General features: G+C 45.6%; 1 protein-coding gene across 3 annotated transcripts in view; it reads right to left on the bottom strand.

Annotated features, from left to right (window-relative positions):
* Positions 1-20015, bottom strand: part of slc5a5 (solute carrier family 5 member 5) — a 51135-nt gene extending 31120 nt beyond the window's left edge. Inside the window, exons 1-6 of one of the 3 annotated variants that reach the window (XM_067968485.1) lie at positions 19944-20015; positions 11328-11393; positions 8871-8922; positions 7919-7986; positions 5065-5219; positions 2809-2949 (exon numbers count right to left, since the gene is read on the bottom strand). In XM_067968485.1, coding sequence (XP_067824586.1) covers positions 2809-2949; positions 5065-5219; positions 7919-7986; positions 8871-8922; positions 11328-11393; positions 19944-19982 — 521 coding nt within the window. In that variant the 5' untranslated portion in view covers positions 19983-20015. Of the gene's footprint in view, positions 1-2808; positions 2950-5064; positions 5220-7918; positions 7987-8870; positions 8923-11327; positions 11394-19330; positions 19920-19943 lie in introns of those variants that run through there. The other 2 variants (XM_067968483.1, XM_067968484.1) reach the window with 2 other exon arrangements.

The following is a 20015-nucleotide window of genomic DNA, read 5'->3' as shown; positions in this document are numbered from 1 at the left end:
AGTTAGTCTTTAATTCCTGGAGACTCCAGGGCAATCCTGGAGGGTTGGCAACCTTAGTTCAGGCCTGCATTTGGACACCCCTGATTTAAACCATTGCATGAATGAATTCTTAGAAGGGAAGGAGAGAATAAAGGGATGCTTTCTGTTTGAAGTGTTCTTCATTCCCCTCTCAAACATAGCAATGTGCCTTGAGGAGACAAACGAAAACACAGTCACGTTTCCCTTGAAGAGCCAGCTTTTATTGCTCTTGCTCCTCGCAAAGGCTTTTAAACCTTAACCTGAGGTAGAGGCTGAGAAAGCAGCAAGGACTCTCGAAAAAAAAAAAGAGACGTTCTGGAGACAGGTCAATGCTTTTTTTTTGCAGCTCATTCCCCTCCGCTACATTCAGTGTTTAATCCTCGACCGACACTTGACGCCACTTGACGTCACAGGTCAAACTTTGCCGCTCTTGAAAGCTTCTCCCACAGCCGGAGTCAATCACCCTGCTGATCAGGAGCTGGCAACAAAAGCTAGCCAAAGAAGACGCCCATATAAGGACAGTAGCCCTGTCAGCCTTTGAAGGAACACTTGGTTAGGAGAACGAGTAATGCCTGGATACTCGTGTTGGATGGGTGTCACGAGACAGTGTGGGCTGCTGGCTCCAGTTATACTGAGACTTTGATGGGAGGCCATCTCACACTATGAGTTTGATCCCTTGTGACTGCTGTGCAAACTTCAAACCGGTGTGAAGTTGGATTTTAGAAGTTGCCACTGGACCTTTGGGGAACTTACAAAAGTTTACATGGAATATTTCTAATTTTGAGGGAAGTGTAGATGCTCCAACCCTGTCTGCCCTCTTGGGTGGACGTAAAAGATCCCATGGCTCTATTTCGAAGAAGAGCAGGGGGGAGTTCTCCCCAGTGTCCTGGGCCAATATTTATCCCTCAACCAACATCACCAAAAACAGATTATCTCATCATTGGCACTTTACTGTTTGTGGGACCTTGCTGTGCACAAATTGGTTGCCGCATTTCTTACAGCATAACAGTGACTACACTTCAAAAGTACTTCATTAGCTGTAGGGATGTCCTGAGGTTGTGAAAGGCACTATTTAAAATGCAAGTTCTCTCTTTGTTCTTCATAGAAATTATAACATGCAGCTGAGGCACAGCATTAAAAAACCAACCAACATCACTAAACAAAAAAACAGATTATCTGGGTCCTTATCACATTGCTGTTTGTGGGATCTTGCTGTGTACAAATTGACTGCTGCGTTTCCCTACATTACAACAGTGACTACATTTGGCTGTAAAGCACTTTGGGAGGTCCTGAGGTCATGAAAAGGTGCTATCTCAATGCAAGTTCTTTCAAACTCTTTCTTTCTTTCCACTGAACTTCCCCATTGGTCTTTCATCGGGCGAATCCCCGTGGGAATTCTGCCCAGGATGTATTATTCTGCTGGTAAAGTGTCACTGCCCTGTTCTAAGGCCACAAGCTGTGATTGCTGTTCCACCCTGGATCAATCAGAGGCTAATCATTCTTAGACAGATCCTCACCCCAATTAGAGGTCACCCTCTTCCATTGGCAACGGAAGGGAAAATCGGGGCGATGTGTAAAACGGCCGGCCGATCGGCTATTGCCCATTTTTCGCCTTGCAATAAAAGTTAAAATGACCTCTCCTATGATTTCTGAAGTTAATTAGAGGATATTTTATTTTTTGCCCGAGGGAAGGGGGTAGGGAGGAGTAGGAGAAGTTTTTTTCCAGATTGGAAATGATTGGCTTTCTTCCTTTTTATTATTAAAATACTATTGTAAAGCGTGACAGAAATTTGGATGGATGAGGCCTGCAGTGTGAGGCACTGCCACATTTCAGGACTGTTTGGCCATTTTTACGTGGTGTGTTTTAAATGACCGTGGAGTTACACAGGTTTCGAATGCTGAGACAAGTATATGTCAATGAGCTAGACGCTGAATGTGTGTAACCACCTGGGACCATAGTTAATTCCTTATCTCAGTCTTAGGTTTCCTACCAACCTGCCAGCTTTGGGCCTGTTCGGCATTCGCCACACACTTTCCCGAATGCTGCTTCCCAGTTTAAAAATTCCCCCCCCCACTACAGTTTCGAGTAGGGGTCACGGGAAAACAGCCAGAAGAAAGAACTGCGGCCTGATTCCTCTCCTCCTTGGCCCAGGGTTACCCCATTGCCACCCCAAGCTGAGATCAGCCCACGCAACGCAACGGGGATCAAGCTCGGAATGTTCCGGGGTCCTTATCACTCACTCCCACGTTGGGGCAATGCACTCAACTATTAAAGGGAGCTTCAAAAGTTATTTGTAAAGGTAATCCTTTGGGAATTTGGGAATGGTGAAAACTGCACACCTGTTCCCGCGCTCCGAATTGGCATGTCATGATATAGGAGTGCTCTGACTGGGTCCAAAAAAAAACTCCCCGTGTCCTCGTCATGATGCCAAGTGCTGACTCACAATTGGACTTCTTGTTGTGAGAAGCAAAGTGACCTCCCATAAGCTCTTGCGGGAACTTCTTCCAAAGCTCAGGACACCTTTTGGGACAGATTGAATTGTAGGCCCTTTAAATGCCGACCCTGAACGCAAAAAAACTGCCTCCCTCCCCATTCAGAAAGTTGCGTGGAGAAATTGAGTTACTTTGGCACCAGTTGCCCGACACTCAAACTCCCAAACCATCTGACTAGGAGGAGGAGTCTGGCTGCCCCTTGTCCTCGGACTCCAATATGTAGTTCCCTTCACCTCCCCAACCATGGCATTCAACAGCTTCCTTCAGGCCAGTTTGCTGTTACTCATTCAAACTTACAACCGTGCTTGAGACTCTGTTTTGCAAGAAATGTAGCGCTGGACTTGAGCCTGGTTGACTCCGTACATGGAGAGCCACAACATAGTCCCCCCGATAATAAACGTCCAAAATGTGTAGCGTCTCCTGGGATCTGGATCAAAACTAAACAGAGAACTTCCATCAGTGTGTAGTGCAAAATTAGATCAATACAGTAGGGGCTGCTCTCTGAGGTCAGGCGGCCGATGAGGGGGGCTCTCCACCAGCAAAGGAACTTGGAAAAATATTCCTTCCTTTTGAATTGTTTTTATTGAAAGAGGAGGGCTAAGACATAGCACAGCACCCCTTCAAGTTATGTTTTTATTCATTCTCGGGATATAGGCATCACTGGCGAGGCCGGCATTTATTGCCCATCCCTAGTTGCCCCTTTGAGAAGGTGGTGGTGGGCCTTCTTCTTGAACCGCTGCAGTCCGTGTGGTGAAGGTTCTCCCACAGCGCTGTTAGGTCGGGAGTTCCAGGATTTTGACCCAGCAGCGATGAAGGAACGGCAGATCTGTATGTCCAAGTCGGGGTGGTGTGTGACTTGGAGGGGAACTTGGAGGTGGTGTTGGTCCCATGCACCTGCTGCCTTTGACCTTCTAGATGGTGGAGGTCGCGGGTTTGGGAGGTGCTGCCGAACATGCCTTGGCGAGTTGCTGCAGTGCATCCTGTAGATAGAATACACTGTAGCCACTGTGCGCCGGTGGTGCAGGGAGTGGATGTTTAAGCCAGTGAAATAAAAGATAAGGTAAATCGGGAAGCAGTGGGTTCCTGACAATGGTGGGGGGGGGGAGGTTGTAATTTTAACCTTATCCAGTGGGAATGGGGCTGATTCAGATCGGGCACATATTTTCACCCAGTCTGATTTCACTCTCAATTGAAGTGATCGGGCAGGGTGTAACATGGGCATCACACCCGAACCAGCCCCGTTCCCACCAGGCAGGTCAGGCTAAAAGTACCCTCCAAGCTCGGGCTTTGAAAGCCTGTAGATTGAACGGGGACGGAAGGACTGAGCGAGTTAAGGAATTACACAGTTTCAAGGGCTTTGGGAAAGAATGAGTTAGAGTGAGAGGTTGTGACGAGTCTTGATTTTAATGTAGTGAGAGCGTAGGCAGAAGGAAGAGCATGCAGAGACTCGTTTTCAGCTTAGAAGGGACGAGATGAAAGTTTACCACAGTAACAATGATAGTCGTAATATCGAGACAGGAAAGGTTACAATGGAGGGAGAGCGAGAGGCTGGAGATTAGAGGTGAGAGAGGATCATCTATTAGGTGGCAAGTTTATATACCCAAGTACAACACCCAAATAGTACAGCACCATATAACTGGATACTTTACAGTGCATGTAACAGTCTTCAGTCGAAACAAATGCTCAAGTGTCTAACGAACAATTACCTTTCCAACCAGATACCATAGAAACCATCAGAGGATGAGCAAACTGTCAGTATAGTGAAAATAAAAATTGGTGCAATACTCATGTTCTGCCGCTAGATGTCAATAGCTATCTTGTGTTCCATTTACGAAGCATGCTAAGAGTTTCCAAGAACCTTCCCTAATAGGTATTGTGTGAGGTGCTACTCAGCCATACAGGCTAGAAGGCCTCAGATTTAATTCCTCATCTGCGGTGGACTAATCTCCATTGGGTTGCAACAATTGGTCTCAATGTGTCTGGGCTAGGGAGGAAGAAAATATCAGCCAGGGTTGACACTCCTCATAGCACACAGTAAATGTGGATACCAGCTAGGGATGGCATTGAGCTCAACTGTGAGGAGCTTTTCTAGCATCTAGCAAGGGTTGCTGCCTTCGGATCGGGAAGGGAGCAAACTAAAAAGTCAATTCTTAAAAGAAATGTAAAGAATCTTACAACACCAGGTTATAGTCCAACAATTTTATTTGAAAATCACAAGCTTTCGGAGGCTTTCTCCTTCGTCACCTGACGAACGAGAAAGCCTCCGAAAGCTTGTGATTTTCAAATAAAATTGTTGGACTATAACCTGGTGTTGTAAGATTCTTTACATTTGTCAACCCCAGTCCATCACCGGCATCTCCACATCTTAAAAGAAAGACTTCGAGGGCCAGAACATTGTTGCTGCACCAACTTTTTCCTCAACTTTGACTCCTGTGCTAGTCGAGAAGTGATGAAACTCGCTCAATCAAGTCGAGGGACATCTTCAGGTGTGGGTTTGCTGGAGGGGGGCAGGCGGGCGGCCAGTAACGAGCTTCGATAGCAAAAGACTCTTACTCTCCAAAATTGATCCTGGACCCATTATATGCATTCTCCAGGACTTTGCTGGCACCTCCAGCTAAATAGGTGCCCCGGATCATGATAGCGACGAACCCGGACATCATGGTAATAACTTGAAAGACGTCAGTCCAGACCACAGCTTTCATCCCACCCTGTGGGCACAAAAAGTGGAAGCCGATAAAACATGGGCAGCGGCAAAGGATTGCCTCTCCATATCATGACAGCTGTGTCAAACCTAATCAGTTCAGTGTCAACAAAAACTATCGCAGCATTAGAAACTGTTTCCACTGGCAGGAGGGTCGGTAACAAGAGGACACAGATTTAAGATAATTGGAAAAAAAAATCCAGGAGGGAGATGAGAATTTTTTTCACGCAGCGAGTTGTTCTGACCTGGAATGCGCTGCCTGAAAGGGCGGTGGAAGCAGATTCAATAATAACTTTCAAAAGGAAATCGGATGAATACTTGAAAAGGAAAAATTTGCAGGGCTATAGGGAAAGAGCAAGGGGAGTGGGACTAATTGGATAGCTCTTTCAAAGAGCAGTCTAACAGGCATGATGGGCCGAATGGCCTCCTTCTGTGCTGTATGACTCTACGATTCTATGAAATAGTTGGAAATACATGGGTAAGTTTTGCAAAGGCGGGCTCTTGCCATGCAGCCATGGGATTGCACATCGGGAAATTCCCCCAAAGATTTTCTATCCATGGACGGAAAATTGCGTTGTGGGGGGAAGGGGATAATGCTCCCAATGGGCAAAGCTCTTGTGCCAGGAGTGCTCATTCATAAAATTTACCCTATAACAGGGGAGTGAAACGTCACTAGATCAGAAGAGTTAGTCGGTGGCCAAGCGTGGTGACACATGTTGGAGGATGAGCATCTTGTACCTAAGAGTGCTGGGATTTGAGTCTATGTCTGTGATTCAGCACCCAAACAAGTACAAGGTACTGCCTGAAAAAGAGGGGGAGAAAAACCGCAGCAGAGTTATCCTGAGGTTACTATCACCCATCTATTAGCGACTCGTGCTGGAGGAGGCCTGAGAGCAGGTCACCTCACACAGTGGAGCGAACCTTTGGGCTCACTGCTAGAATTCCCGCCTCGGAGTCAGAAGGTGCAGGGTTCGAACTCTAGACTGTCCCGGCGAGTGGAGACAGGAGCTCCGGTTCTGAATTCTGGGAACAACATCCAGTGGGGATACTCGTGTCCGGTGGGTGTGGGTGGCCCCTCCCTCATCGTATGGGTTGTGGGAGCCCACTAAACCCTCCCGTCGTACAGGACTAACTACCCTGTCGGCTGGTGTAAAGGTGGTTACGGCCGTGGAAGGAGCGTTTGCGGCCTGTCAGACTGTTAATCAGCCCTGTGAATCCTCCCACTGCTTCACACTCTTCTCCAAGGGAAGAGATGTGAAGATACAAAAACAACGACAATGCCACCCTGTCAGACTGTTAATCAGCCCTGTGAATCCTCACACTGTTCTCCAAGGGAAGAATGTGAAGATAAGAAAACAGCAACCTTACATTGTCTTGACCATGGATGGTGCTTAGCACAGGGAGATAAAGGCCGCGGATGTAAAAATCTTCTGTCTAACACGAGGTTGTCACATTTCCAAAGTGCCAAAAACACAAAAAGAGACGAAGAAAGCCAGTCATTTCTGGTTGATTTTTCTGACTTTGCCAACCTGCACAATGTACAGAAACTTCCCTCAGCAATTAGCCTCTAATAGGATGTCCCTATTAAAACCACTCCCCACTTTGGGATGTACCTGAGCAGTGCCATTAAAGGGACAGGCCAGGTTAAACACAACTCCATCTCAGTGGCCAAATATCACAAACGTGTTCCACATTCCCTCGACTACCCACGAGCAACACCACAGGGGATCGGTTAGTTTCTTCAAATAAAAAGCGGTGATATATCAAAACTAACAATCATTTGGGGTGATTCAAGGAGCTGCGACATAAAGTCATGCAATTACATCTTGTCGCAGCCTGGTTTCCAAAGAATTTTAATTTAATTGCAGTGAAACCTGTAAATTACGGACACCTTAGGGACTGGTTTCAGCTGTCCTTTTTTTTTGCAGGTGTACTTATTTTCAAAATGGTCATTGTATGTACCGTAAAAATTTTCGGTAGAATGGGGAAGTTCTTTCCCCAGCATCCATAGCGACAGAGAAACCGCTCTATCCCTGGGACAGAGCCGTGCAAGCGCTCGATCCCAGAGATAGAGCGGTTTCTCTGCCACTAATGGATGCTGGGTAAAGGGCTCACCATTCCCCCAAAAGCCATTTGTTTCACAAAACCCGCTGCTGCCTCACACTGACCTGTGTGTCCCGTGCTTTAAGTTGCAAAAGGGCTTGGTGCATTGAAGGCTGTCCGTAGTTGGTAATTTGCGAGTGGTTTCAGAGAGCCTCTTGTATATTTTGCCATCTGAGTTATATGGGTCTCTCGATAAGTGTCCGGTTTTTTTTGCAGGTGTCCATTTTTTTTTTGGGAGTGTCCGTTTATACAGGTTTCACTGTAATCAACCTTTGTAAACCTGATGTAATGTTGCAAAAACTGTCAGACCTTTCCGTTGATTTGGAAACGACTGCATGTCGACTTTTGCATTGACATATTTTTGCTCCTCTCCTCCCCAAACAATTTTCGGTCAGTTTTATCACAGTGAGAGATTTTAATTTTGAATCCATTACGCCAGCGGTTGAGAAATAGGTAATGCAGATCAGTTCTGGGGCGACCACCGTTTACAGAGTCAACTATTAACGTGTCAGGTTAAACCAGGATCAAAAAGTGCGAGCATGGCAGAATATTAGGATCGTTAACACAGTGCTGCTGATTTCTGATTAAGTGTTCTGTACTAACCACAGTTGTGTAGAATGTGCAGATGATTCCAGTGGATAACAGAGATGCCCAGATATTCAGGCCGGTAACTGAAACACAGCAAACCACAGCAGGATGAGACAAAACCACTTAATTATGGCTCAGCACAGTCTGACCAACATATTAAACAACGCATCGTACTCCCTTATAGGATAATCTTATACATAACAACCATCCATTCCAGAACTGGGCTCCCCAGATTTGTTCTCTTAAAGAAGAGAACTATTCATGAAAGTACAGCCATTTTCATAACCAAAATACCTGTTATTTTCTTCAAAGAGCTTTACACACATTGGCCGTTCCTTCATCATCGCTGGGTCAAAATCCTGGAACTCCCTCCCTAACAGCACTGTGGGAGAACCTTCACCACACGGACTGCAGCGGTTCAAGAAGAAGGACCATCACCACCACCTTCTCAAGGGGCAACATGGGATGGGCAATAGATGCCGGCCTTGCCAGCGCCGCCCACATCCTGAGAATGAATTTTTAAAAGATATTGGTGCAGTTGTACATTTGGCTCGCACAGTTTCGGGAGCGTCCACTCGGCCATTGGTTTTGCACCATGGGATAGTCATGTTACACACCTCCGAGGCAGACAGTCAGCTTCTGCTGGCACTGAATACACTTCAACAACAACTTGCGCCTTTAATGTACAAAAACATCCCAAGGCACTCCACAGAGTTATAATCAGACAAAAAACAGACGGCAAGACAAAGAAGTAGATATTAGGAACTTGGTCAAAGAGATGGGTCTTAAGGAGGGCATTAAAGGAGGAGAGAGGAGTAGAGAGGCGGAGGGGTTTAGGGAGGGAATTCCAGATGGCAGGAGATACCCCACAGTAGCCCTATCTGATTACAAGAAGGTTTGAACAGCTCAGTACAGCTCATGTGCATTTTCAAGTTCAACAAAAGAGAAAAATAAAATGACTACTTGCCTTGGTTTAATATGAGTGCAGGCGCATAAATGACAACCCCAGTGTACAGGACCTGCAGTGTTAAAAAGAACATCAAGGCTCAGTCAAAGGCGTTACAAGTTGGAGATGGTATTGGGGCTTCAACAGATAGAGACTGGGTGATGTGCAGGCCCGCTGGCAAGTGATTGTCTTAAGAGCAGACAAGGACATAGGAAAAATCAGTGATAAGAAAAAGGCCATGTGAAGCCCATCCCTCTGGTCATTGTATCATGCACCCTCCTCAGCTGACAGGGTCCGGGGCAATCTCCTCCTAAACCTCCATCAATCTCCTTCTAAAGCTCCATCAATACTCTTCTGAAACACGCCTAGGGAATGCAGAACATAGGAACAGGAGGAGGCCATTTAGCTCCTCGAGCCTGTTCCCCCATTTCAATGAGATCATGGCTGATCTGTGACCTAACTCCATTTACCCACCTTGGCTCCATGTCCCTTTATACCCACGGCTAGCAAAAATCTATCGATCTCGGATTTAAAATTATTAATTGAGCTAGCATCTGCTGCTTTTTGTGGGAGAGATTTCCACACTTCTACCACTGAAGAAGTGTTTCCTAAATTCTCTCCTGAATGGCCTGGCTCTGATTTTAAGATTATGTCCCCTTGTCCTAGACTCCCCCACCAGTGGAAAAAGTTTCTCTCTATCTACTCTATCGCTTCCTTTCAAAAACCTAAAAACCTCAAACAAATCACCCCTTAACTTTCTATGTTCCAGGGAATACAAACCTAGTTTATGTAATCTCTCCTCATAATTTGCCGTTGTAGCCCTGGTAACATTCAGAAGAGTGCCCTGAAAGACTTTCACTCCTCTCTCCTCAATATCCCTCCACTCACTCGGCACTCCAACTGACGCCATTACGTATGGTCCCATTCCCTGTCCAGGAGCAGGAACTTCCAGTTTAGGGAAGACCCCGCCCCTCAGCTCCACCTCCAGCTGTCATTTGCCTTACAAGATGCGGGCGGAATGTTCCGCCGCCTACAATGCGAAGAGCAAACTTCCGGAAGCGTTGGAGACTCAGCATGACCAGGCATTTCCCGTAGTCCTGGGGCTTCTGCCGGTCTCCCACCAGAGTTACTTTGGGAGACCGGCAAAATTTCGGCCCAACCAGCACTTAGGGTTAAGACCCATTTCACTATAGAAAGGGAGATTGACCAGTGACAATTAGATCGGAAACCCATTACTTTTGATTTTTAATTTAGGTCAAAGCACCAAGCTCTATGGGGGGAGCAGTTAATAAAAGGGGGAAAAAAAGACAATTTCAGCCTCTCGTATGTCCTGCAGTGACACCAGGCGCTCAAGTCCAGAAACCCTGAGCTCGAACTTGAACAGCCGGAGACACTTCCTGCACACGTGGTTACCACATGGCACAGAATGTGCATAACATCAAGTTGAATGTTAAATACCATTGGAGTCGTCTATCCCTCAGGTAGTGATCCCTGTCTGGCAAGGGTGTACATGAAGGAGATGGACAACGATTGCTAATTGGAGTTTGGCTTTGAAGATCATCATGAAGATGATGAAAATTTCTTCCATCAACACCACCAAATACAGATTAATTGGTCATTTAACTCATTTACTGTTTGTGGGATCTTGCTGAACGCCAATTGGCTGCCGCGTTTCCCTACATTACAACAGTGACTACACTTCAAAAATACTTCATTGGTTGTAAAGCTCTTTGGGACGTCCTAATGTTGTGAAAGGTGCTAAATAAATGCAAGTTTTTTCTTTTTCTTGCAATGAAATAGCTTTTATTATCCAATGTCATTAATTTATTGGGAGACAGCTGTCACAGTTCACTCAAGGTCAGAGAGACATCAGAAGAAGAAAGGAGAAGAGCTTCTGAGGTTTTGAGGGGGGAGGAGGGTGGGACATAAACCACATCAAAAACAAATCTCGGGGACATCGTTCAAAATTATGAAGGGTTTTGATAGAGTAAATAGGGAGAAACTGCTTCCAGTGGCAGGAGGGTCGGTAACCACAGGACACACAGATTTAAGGTAATTGGCAAAAGAACCAGAGGGGAGATGAGGAGAAGTTTTTTTACGCAACGAGTTGTTATGATCTGGAATGCGCTGCCTGAAAGGGCGGTGGAAGCAGATTCAATAGTAACTTTCAAAAGGGAATTGGATAAATACTTGAAGGGGGAAAAAATGTGCAGGGCTACGGGGAAAAAGGGGGGAGTAGGACTAATTGGATAGCTTTTTCAAAGAGCCGGCACAGGCACGATGGGCTGAATGGCTTCCTTCTGTGCCGTATGATTCTACGACTCCCTAACCTTCCCTCTCCACCGATGGTTATGGTCATTCTAAGAAACCGCAGCCTGATTTCCAGGACTGAATCCCATAATCTTCCCGGACTCTCACTCAGTTCCTCAGGGAAGTCCCTGCCGCCATTTTAAAAAGATGATGTGTTGAAATTCTTACCGTAGCTATCGTGTACTGTAAGGTCCCACACAGGCGGAGGCTTTTGCTGAATCGCAGTTCCAGGTACTATAAAAGTAAACCATTAAAACCAGCAACACTCAAGCAGTTTTCAACACTATGTCTTATCTAAGGATGCACAAAAGAGCTCACCAAAATAAAATGAATCTTTCACAGTCAGTAGCAAACAGGTTTACATGCTTTAAATGCCATAAGTTTTCATTTATAAGATGGATCTATGCAACTTGGTGGTAGCACCTTCGCCAATAACTGAGAAGGTTATGGGTTCAAGCCCCGCTCTGGAGATATGAGCACAAAGCCTAGGCGTACACTTCATGAATGGCGGAGCAGGCTCGAGGGACCGTACGGCCTACTCCTGCTCCTATTTCTTATGTTCTTAGTACCCAACAATGGGCCTCGGTAGCCAACATTCAGCCGCAGGAGCCATTAGCTGGAATGGGTGGGGGGGGGGGAGGAGGAATCAGGCAGATTCCCCCGCCCTGATCATAGCGCCTCCTGCTGGAAACTGCAGGTACATGGATGAGGACTGTGCTAGGCTCGGCTCTGATGTTACATCGAGTTACATCAAAATTACAGCACAAAAAACAGACCATTCGGCCCAACTGGTCTATGCTGGTGTTTATGCTCCATATAAGCCTCCTCCCTCCCTACTTCATCTAACCCTATCAGGATACACTTTTATTCCTTTCTCCCTCATGTGCTTATCTAGTTTCCCGTTAAATGCATCTATGCTATTTGCCTCAACTACTCCTTGTGGTAGCGAGTTCCACATTCTTACCACTCTTTGGATAAAGAAGTTTCTCCTGAATTCGTTATTGAATTTATTAGTGACTATTTTATATTTATGACCTCTAGTTTTGGTCTCCCCCACGAGTGGAAACATTTTCTCTACGACTACCTTATCATACTCTATCACTATCTTAAAGACCTCTATCAGGTCATCCTCAGTCTTCTCTTTTCTAGAGAAAAGAGTGCCAGCCTGATCAGCCTTTCCTGATAAGGATATCCTCTCAGTTCTGGTTTCATCCTTGTGAATCTTTTTTTGCCCCCTCTCCAGTGCCTCTACATCGTCTCTATGCTATGGAGACCAAAACTGTGCACAATAATCCAAGTGTGGTCTAACCCAGGTTCTATAGAAGTTTAACATCACTTCTTTGCTTTTCAATTCTATCCCTCTAGAAATGAACCCTAGTGATGGATTTGCCTTTTTTATGGCCTTAATAATCTACGTCGCTACTTTTAGTGATTTGTGTATCTGTACCCTTAGATCCCTTTTCTCCTCTGTCCTGTTTAGACTCTTATTATCCAAGCAGTATGTGGCCTCCTTATTCTTCCCACCAAAGTGTACCAACTCTCACTTATCTACAGTGAAATTCATTGCCAATTGCATGCCCATTCTGCAAGTTTATTAATGTCCTCTTGCATTTTGATGCATTCTTCCTTTGTATTAACGACACCCCCACAATTTGGTGTCATCCGCAAATTTTGAAATTGTACTTCCGAATCCCGAATCCAAATCGTTAATGTAAATTGCGAACAACAGTGGTCCCAGCGCCAATCCTTGTGGAACACCACTTCCCACCTTTTGCCAATCTGAGTAGCCATCCTTAACCCCTCCTCTCTGTTCTCTGTTTTGTAGCCAGCTTGCTATCCATTCTACTACCTGTCCCCTGACTCTGCATACTCTGACCTTAGCCATGAGTCTACAATGCGGTACCTTATCGAAGGCCTTTTGAAAATCCAAATATATTATATCTACTGCATTACCCTTCTCTACTCTTTCTGTTACTTCTTCAAAGAATTAAATAAGGTTGGTCAAGCATAATTTTCCCTTCTGAAATCTGAGCTGACTATTCTTTATTATATTTTCATTCTCTAGATGTCTTTCTATTACATCTTTGAGTAAAGATTCCATTATCTTTCCTACCACTGTGTTAAGCTAACTGGTCTATAGTTCCCTGGACTTGCCCTATCTCCCTTTTTAATTATAGGATTAACATTAGCTGTCGCCGATCCTCTGGCACTATTCCCTTTTCTAGTGAATTTTTATTTATATGTAATAGTGCCTCTGCTATCTCCTCCCTAATTCTTTTAATATTCGTGGATGCAATCCATCTGGACTAGGGGCTTATCCTCACCAAGTTTGATTAGTTTATCCATTATTTCCCCCCTTTCTATCTTAAATGTTTTAATATCTTTTTCGATCTCTTCTTCTAATGTCCTGCCCACCTTGTTAGTCTCTCTGATAAATACTGAGGCAAAGTAACTATCATTATTTCTGCCATTTCACTGTCGTTACCTGTGAGTTTATTGTGTGCATCCCTTAGTGGCCCGATCCCTATGCTGATTTTTCTTTTGTTATTTATGTGTTTGTAGAACCCTTTACTAATTATTTTTATATCCCTTGTTAATTTAATCTCATAGTTCCTCTTTGCTTTTCTAATTGTTTTTTGACTTCTTTCCTGTCCTCTTTGTATTCCCTTTTGTCATCCTCTCCTTTATTGTCGATGTACTTAGAGTATGCCTTTTCCTTTGGTTTCAATTTTACCCTTACCTCTTTATTCATCCATGGTGTTTCACTATTGGCTAGTTTGTTCTTGCTTTTTAGAGGAATATACTTCTCCTGAACTCGACTAATCACTGCTTTAAATATTTTCCACTGCTGTTCTATTTCTTTGTCTGTCAAAAATTTTTTCCAGTTTACCTGCCCTAGTTCCATTCTTATCCCCTCAAAATTAGCTTTTTTCAATCTATTACTTTGGTCTTTGTCTTACTTATGTCTTTCTCGATCATTACTTTAAACCTTATTATGTTATGATCGCTATTGCCTAAATGTTCCCCGACGCTTACTTCTACCTGTTCTGGTTCATTCCCCATTACTAGATCCAGCAGTGATTTCTCTCTTGTTGGGCTTTTCACATATTGGGTAAGAAAGGAGTCTTATACACATTGTAAAAACTCCATTCCCTTTTATCCTTTCCCTACCTCTTGCCAGTTTATTTGGGGGTCAATGAAATCTCCCTTGATTATTATTCGATTTTTTTTTACTCATAGATTTGTCTCCATATTTCATCCTCTACTTCCCTTTCACTATCAGGTGGTCTGTAGAATACACCTATTAACGTGATCGATCCCTTCTCATTCTTTGTCTCAACCCACATGGATTCTATTTCTATCTTAATGTTACTTATGTCCCTTTTTTCTATTGCCATTATGTTGTCTCTAATTAGTACAGCTACCCCAACCCCCCTCTTCCTTCCTGATGAAGGAGCGAACCCGGGGGGGAGGGAGCTCCCCGCCTTCCCCACCACTCAACCACCCTGTGCAACCAGCCCAGTAAATCGGGAAGTTTCCTCCTGGTAAATCTTCTGCCCTACTGCCAAGAGCCCCCTCTCCATCACCATTGGCTCCATCCCCACTGACGCTAAAATTCCGCCTCCGTCTCAGGCTCCGTGGTGGAGTGTCCGGCTTTCCCGGACCCTCCTCCATCGATCGATCGGCCGGCTGCCTGTGAGCGCTGCTTCAGTGCTCGCAGCTCGCTGGCCTTCTGCAGATGAGGCCCCGGCCAGCAAAATAGCCTCTCACCCAGGACGTTGGGCAGGAGGCGCGATGTCCACCCACAGTGAAAATTGGACCCTATATAAAGATTAGCCGATTGGGTGAGGGGCTGGAGAATGTGTCAGGCACCTGTAAAACCATCTCTCAGTGAGAATGGCTGGGGGTGAAATTGGTCCCAGGCAGTGACCCATTACGGGCAATAGCGAATTCGCTGCACATTTTACACCCCGTCCGATATTTGTTTCCACTGACTGTGTTCCTCCAACTCTTGCCTCTTGCGCCTCAGCAATTTTCATCGCTCCACCATTGGCGGCCGTGCCTTCAGCGGTCTAGGCCCTGAGCTCTGGAATTCCCTCTCTATACCTCTCCTCCCCTCGAACAATCTCCTTCTTTAAGATGCTCCTTAAAATCTACCTCTTTGACCAAGCTTTTGGTCACCTGTCCTAATATCTCCTTATGTGGCTCGGTGTCAATTTTTGTTTGACTATGCTCCTGCGAAGCGCCTTGGGATGTTTTACTACATTAAAGATGCTATATAAATGCAAGCTGTTGTTGACATTGAGATGGTAATGAGAATGCACAAAGTTAAGATTTATCTAAAGGGGAAGTAAAAAAGGAAAAGGCAAAGAGAGAGTATGAGAATAGATCGGCAGCTAACATAAAAGGGAATCCAAAAGTCTTCTATAGGCATATAAATAGTAAAAGGGTAGTAAGAAGACGGGTGGGGCTGATTAGGGACCAAAAAGGGGATATACGCATGGAAGCAGAAGGCATGGCAGAGGTACTAAATGAGTACTTTGCATCTGTCTTTACCGAGGAAGGGGATATGTCCAAAGCCTCAGTAAAAGAGGAGGTAGTTGAGATACTGTATGGGATAAAAATTGATAAAGAGGTACTGGAAAAGCTGGCTGTACTTAAAGTAGATAAGACACCAGGTCCAGATGGGATGCATCCTAGGTTGCTGAGGGAAGTAAGGGTGGAAATTGCGGAAGTACTGGCCACAATCCTACAATCCTCCCTAGACACAGGGGTGGTGCCGGAGGACTGGAGAATTGCAAATGTCACAAGCTTGTTCAAAAAAGGGTGTAAGGATAAACCTGGCAACTACAGGCCAGTCAGTTTAACCTCGGTGGTGGGGAAGCTTTTAGAAACAATAATCCAGGACAAAATTAATAGTCACTTGGACTAATAAGACTAAGGATTAATAAAGGAAAGCCAGCACGGATTTGTTAAAGTCAAATCGTGTTTGACTAACTTGATTGAGTTTGCTGATGAGGTAACAGAGAGGGTCGATAAGAGCAAGTCGGTTGATGTTGTGTATTTGGACTTCCAAAAGGCGTTTGATAAAGTGCCACATAATAGGCGTGTCAATAAATTTGAAGCCCATGGAATAAAAGGGGGCAGTGGCAGCATGGATACGAAGTTGGCTGAGTAATAGGAAACAGAGGGTAGTGGTGAACGGCTGTTTTTCGGACTGGAGGGAGGTGTACACTGGTGTTCCCCAGGGGTCGGTACTGGGACCACTGCTTTTCTTGATATATATTATTGACTTGGACTTGGGTGTACAGGGCACAATTTCAAAATTTGCAGATGACACAAAACTTGGATGTGTAGTGAACAGTGAGGAGGATAGTGATAGACTTCAAGAGGATACAGACAGGCTGGTGGAATGGGCGGACACGTGGCAGATGAAATTTAACGCTAAGAAGTGTGAGGTGATACATTTTGATAGGAAGATCGAGGAGAGGCAGTATAAACTAAAGGGTACAGAGAGAACAGGAACAGAGAGACCTGGGGGTATATGTAGACGTCGTTGAAGGTGGCAGGACAGGTTGAGAAAGCGGTTAAGAAAGCATACGGGATTCTGGGCTTTATAAATAGAGGCATCGAGCACAAAAGCAAGGAAGTTATGATGAACCTTTATAAATCACTGGTCCAGCCACAATTGGGAGTATTGTGTCCAATTCTGGGCACCGCACTTTAGGAAAGATGTGAAGGCCTTAGAGAGGGTGCAGAAAAGATTTACTAGAATGGTTCCAGGGTTGAGGGATCTCAGTTATGTGGATAGACTGGAGAAGCTGGGGTTGTTCTCCTTAGAGCAGAGAAGGTTGAGAGGAAATTTGATAGAGGTGTTCAAAATCATGAAGGGTCGCGAACCAGAGGACACTGGTTTAAGGTGAGTGGCAAAAGAACCAAAAACGACATGAGGAAAAACTTTTTTACGCAGCGAGCAGTTAGGATCTGGAATGCACTGCCTGGTGGAGGTAGGATTAATTGTGGCTTTCAAAAAGGAGTTAGATAGTCACCTGAACGTGAAAAATTTGCAGGGCTACGGGTATAGAGCGGGGGAGTGGGGCTAGCTGGATTGTTCTTGTAGAGAGCCGGCACAGGCTTGATGGGCCGAATGGCCCCCTTCTGTGCCGTAACCATTCTATGAATGAAAGGGGAGGTGAGAAAAACGTTTCTTTTCAAAGAGGCTCGTCAGAATATGGAATTCTCTGCCACAAACTTATTGAAGCAGAGTCCATAAATTCTGTTCAAAAGAAATTAGATCGTTGCTTGTAAAAGAGGAATATTTAAGGGGAGCAAGCAGAACAGCGGGGTTAGAGAAACATGCCTCTCCTTTCATTCATAGAATCATAGAATGGTTACAGCACAGAAGGGGGCCATTCGGCCCATCGAGCCTGTGCCGGCTCTCTGCAAGAGCAATCCAGCTAGTCCCACTCCCCCGCTCTTTCCCCGTAGCCCTGCAAATTTTTCTCCTTCAGGTGCCTATCTAACTCCTTTTTGAAAGCCACAATTAATCCTACCCCCACCAGACAGTGCATTCCAGATCCTAACCGCTCGCTGCGTAAAGAGGTTTTTCCTCATGTCGCCTTTGGTTCTTTTGCCAATCACCTTAAAGCAGCAGTGCAGGTTTGATGAGCTAAATGGTCTGTTTTAGTGCTTGGACATTCTATAAATCTATGAGGACGATAAAAAAAGGGGGACAAATTGGGGAAATAGCTCCACCATCAGTATATGGTTAATGACTTGGAAATATATCGCCGTTCCTTCATCGCCACTGGGTCAAAATCCTGGAACTCCCTTCCTAACAGCACTGTGGGAGAACCTTCACCACACGGACTGCAGCGGTTCAAGAAGGCGGCTCACCACCACCTTCTCAAGGGCAATTAGGGATGGGCAATAAATGCCGGCCTCGCCAGCAACGCCCACATCCCATGAACGAATACAAGAAAAGTGTGGTGCATGTTTGATTCCCAGTTATGAGAGTATTAACTCAATTGATAGCACTCTCCTCTCTGAGTCAGAAGGTCATGGGTCCAAGCCCCACCCCCCCCAGACTTGAGCACATAATCCAGGCTGAGACTCCCAGTGCAGTAACAAGGGAGTGCTGCACTGTTGGGGGTGCCGTCTTTCAGATGAGAGGTTAAATTGAGGCCCCATCTGCCCTCTCAAGTGGACGTAAAAGATCAGAAAAGAACAGGGGAGTTCTCCCCAATGACCTGGCCAATATTTATCCCTCAAGCAACACCTAAAACAAATAATCTAATCATTTATCACATTGCTGTTTGTGGGACCTTGCTAAGCGCAATTTGGCTGGGGGGGTTCCAACATTACAATAGTGACTACGCACCAAAAAGTACTGTAAAGCGCTTTGGGAGGTCATGAAAGGCGGTATATAAAGCAAATTTGTTCTTTCTTATTTGCCAATAACTTTCACGCAGTACTTTTTGTATTCAAAACGCAAACTGAAGAGCACAGTTTGGCTACAAGAGCAGGTCAGAGGCTGGGTACTCTGCAGCGAGTGACTCACCTTCTGATTCCCCAAAGCCTTTCCACCATCTACAAGGCACAAGTCAGGAGTGTGATGGAATACTCTCCACTTGCCTGGATGAGTGCAGCTCCAACAACACTCAAGAAGCTCGACACCATCCAGGACAAAGCAGCCCGCCTGATTGGAACCCCATTCACCACCCTAAACATTCACTCCCTTCACCACCGGCGCACTGTGGCTGCAGCGTGTACCATCCACAGGATGCACTGCAGCAACTCGCCAAGGCTTCTTCGACAGCACCTCCCAAACCCGCGACCTCTACCACCTAGAAGGACAAGGACGGCAGGCACATGGGAACAACACCACCTGCACGTTCCCCTCCAAGTCACACACCATCCCGACTTGGAAATATATCGCCGTTCCTTCATCGGCGCTGGGTCAAAATCCTGGAACTCCCTTCCTAACAGCACTGTGGGAGAACCTTCACCACAGGGACTGCAGCGGTTCAAGAAGGCGGCTCACCACCACCTTCTCAAGGGCAATTAGGGATGGGCAATAAATGCCGGCCTCACCAGCACGCCCACATCCCATGAACGAATAAAAAAAAAAGCACACAGGACAGTTCCACCGGGTATCGAAGCGGGTTTACCTCGTAGGTGCTGGTCAATCCCAAACGGTAGAAGATGGGCAGGAAAAGATAGGCAGTCAGCACAGCGTTTAGAGTCTGTCCCAGGCACATCTGTGCAAACTTGGCCCCGTAGCTGTAAACTTCGACGGGAACTCCGAGCACCTGCACCGCCGACATGAAGCTGGCCGAGAGGGACAGACCCACGGGCAGGGCGGCCATCTGGCGACCCCCCGTGAAAAACTCCTCCGCCTTCCTCTGCCCGCTGCCGTGACGGGCAGCAAAAAATATCCCGATCCCAGTGGAGATGAGGAGCATCACTGCGAAGAGGAGGTAATCCCAGAGCGAGAAGGTCACTCCTCTTGATGTAGGTCCATCCATCATTACCCCAGAAAACAAAAACACTGCGGGTTTCCCAACAAATCAAGTCTGGGACTAACTCAGGCAAAAAGAAATGAAGGAAATTCAGTTCTTTTTGCACTTTAGCAATGACCAAAAATTTTTTTAAAAAAACCCTGATCTAATCCCTTGGAAGAGGAATTAGTTTTAAGCACAGAATCTTCTGGGATCTCAAGGTTCTTACAAAAAGTGTTTCTTGAATTAAAAAAACAAACAAACCGATAGTCCAAACTCTCACCATGACCTTCCACTGCAGGTGAGGCTCTCCCAAACTCATTCTGCTTTTTTTCTTTCCTTTACTTCGGGAGTA

The sequence above is a fragment of the Heptranchias perlo genome, chromosome 29 (assembly GCF_035084215.1).
Source record: "Heptranchias perlo isolate sHepPer1 chromosome 29, sHepPer1.hap1, whole genome shotgun sequence".
Classification (NCBI taxonomy): domain Eukaryota; kingdom Metazoa; phylum Chordata; class Chondrichthyes; order Hexanchiformes; family Hexanchidae; genus Heptranchias; species Heptranchias perlo.
This window is presented reverse-complemented; position numbering and strand designations above follow the sequence as displayed.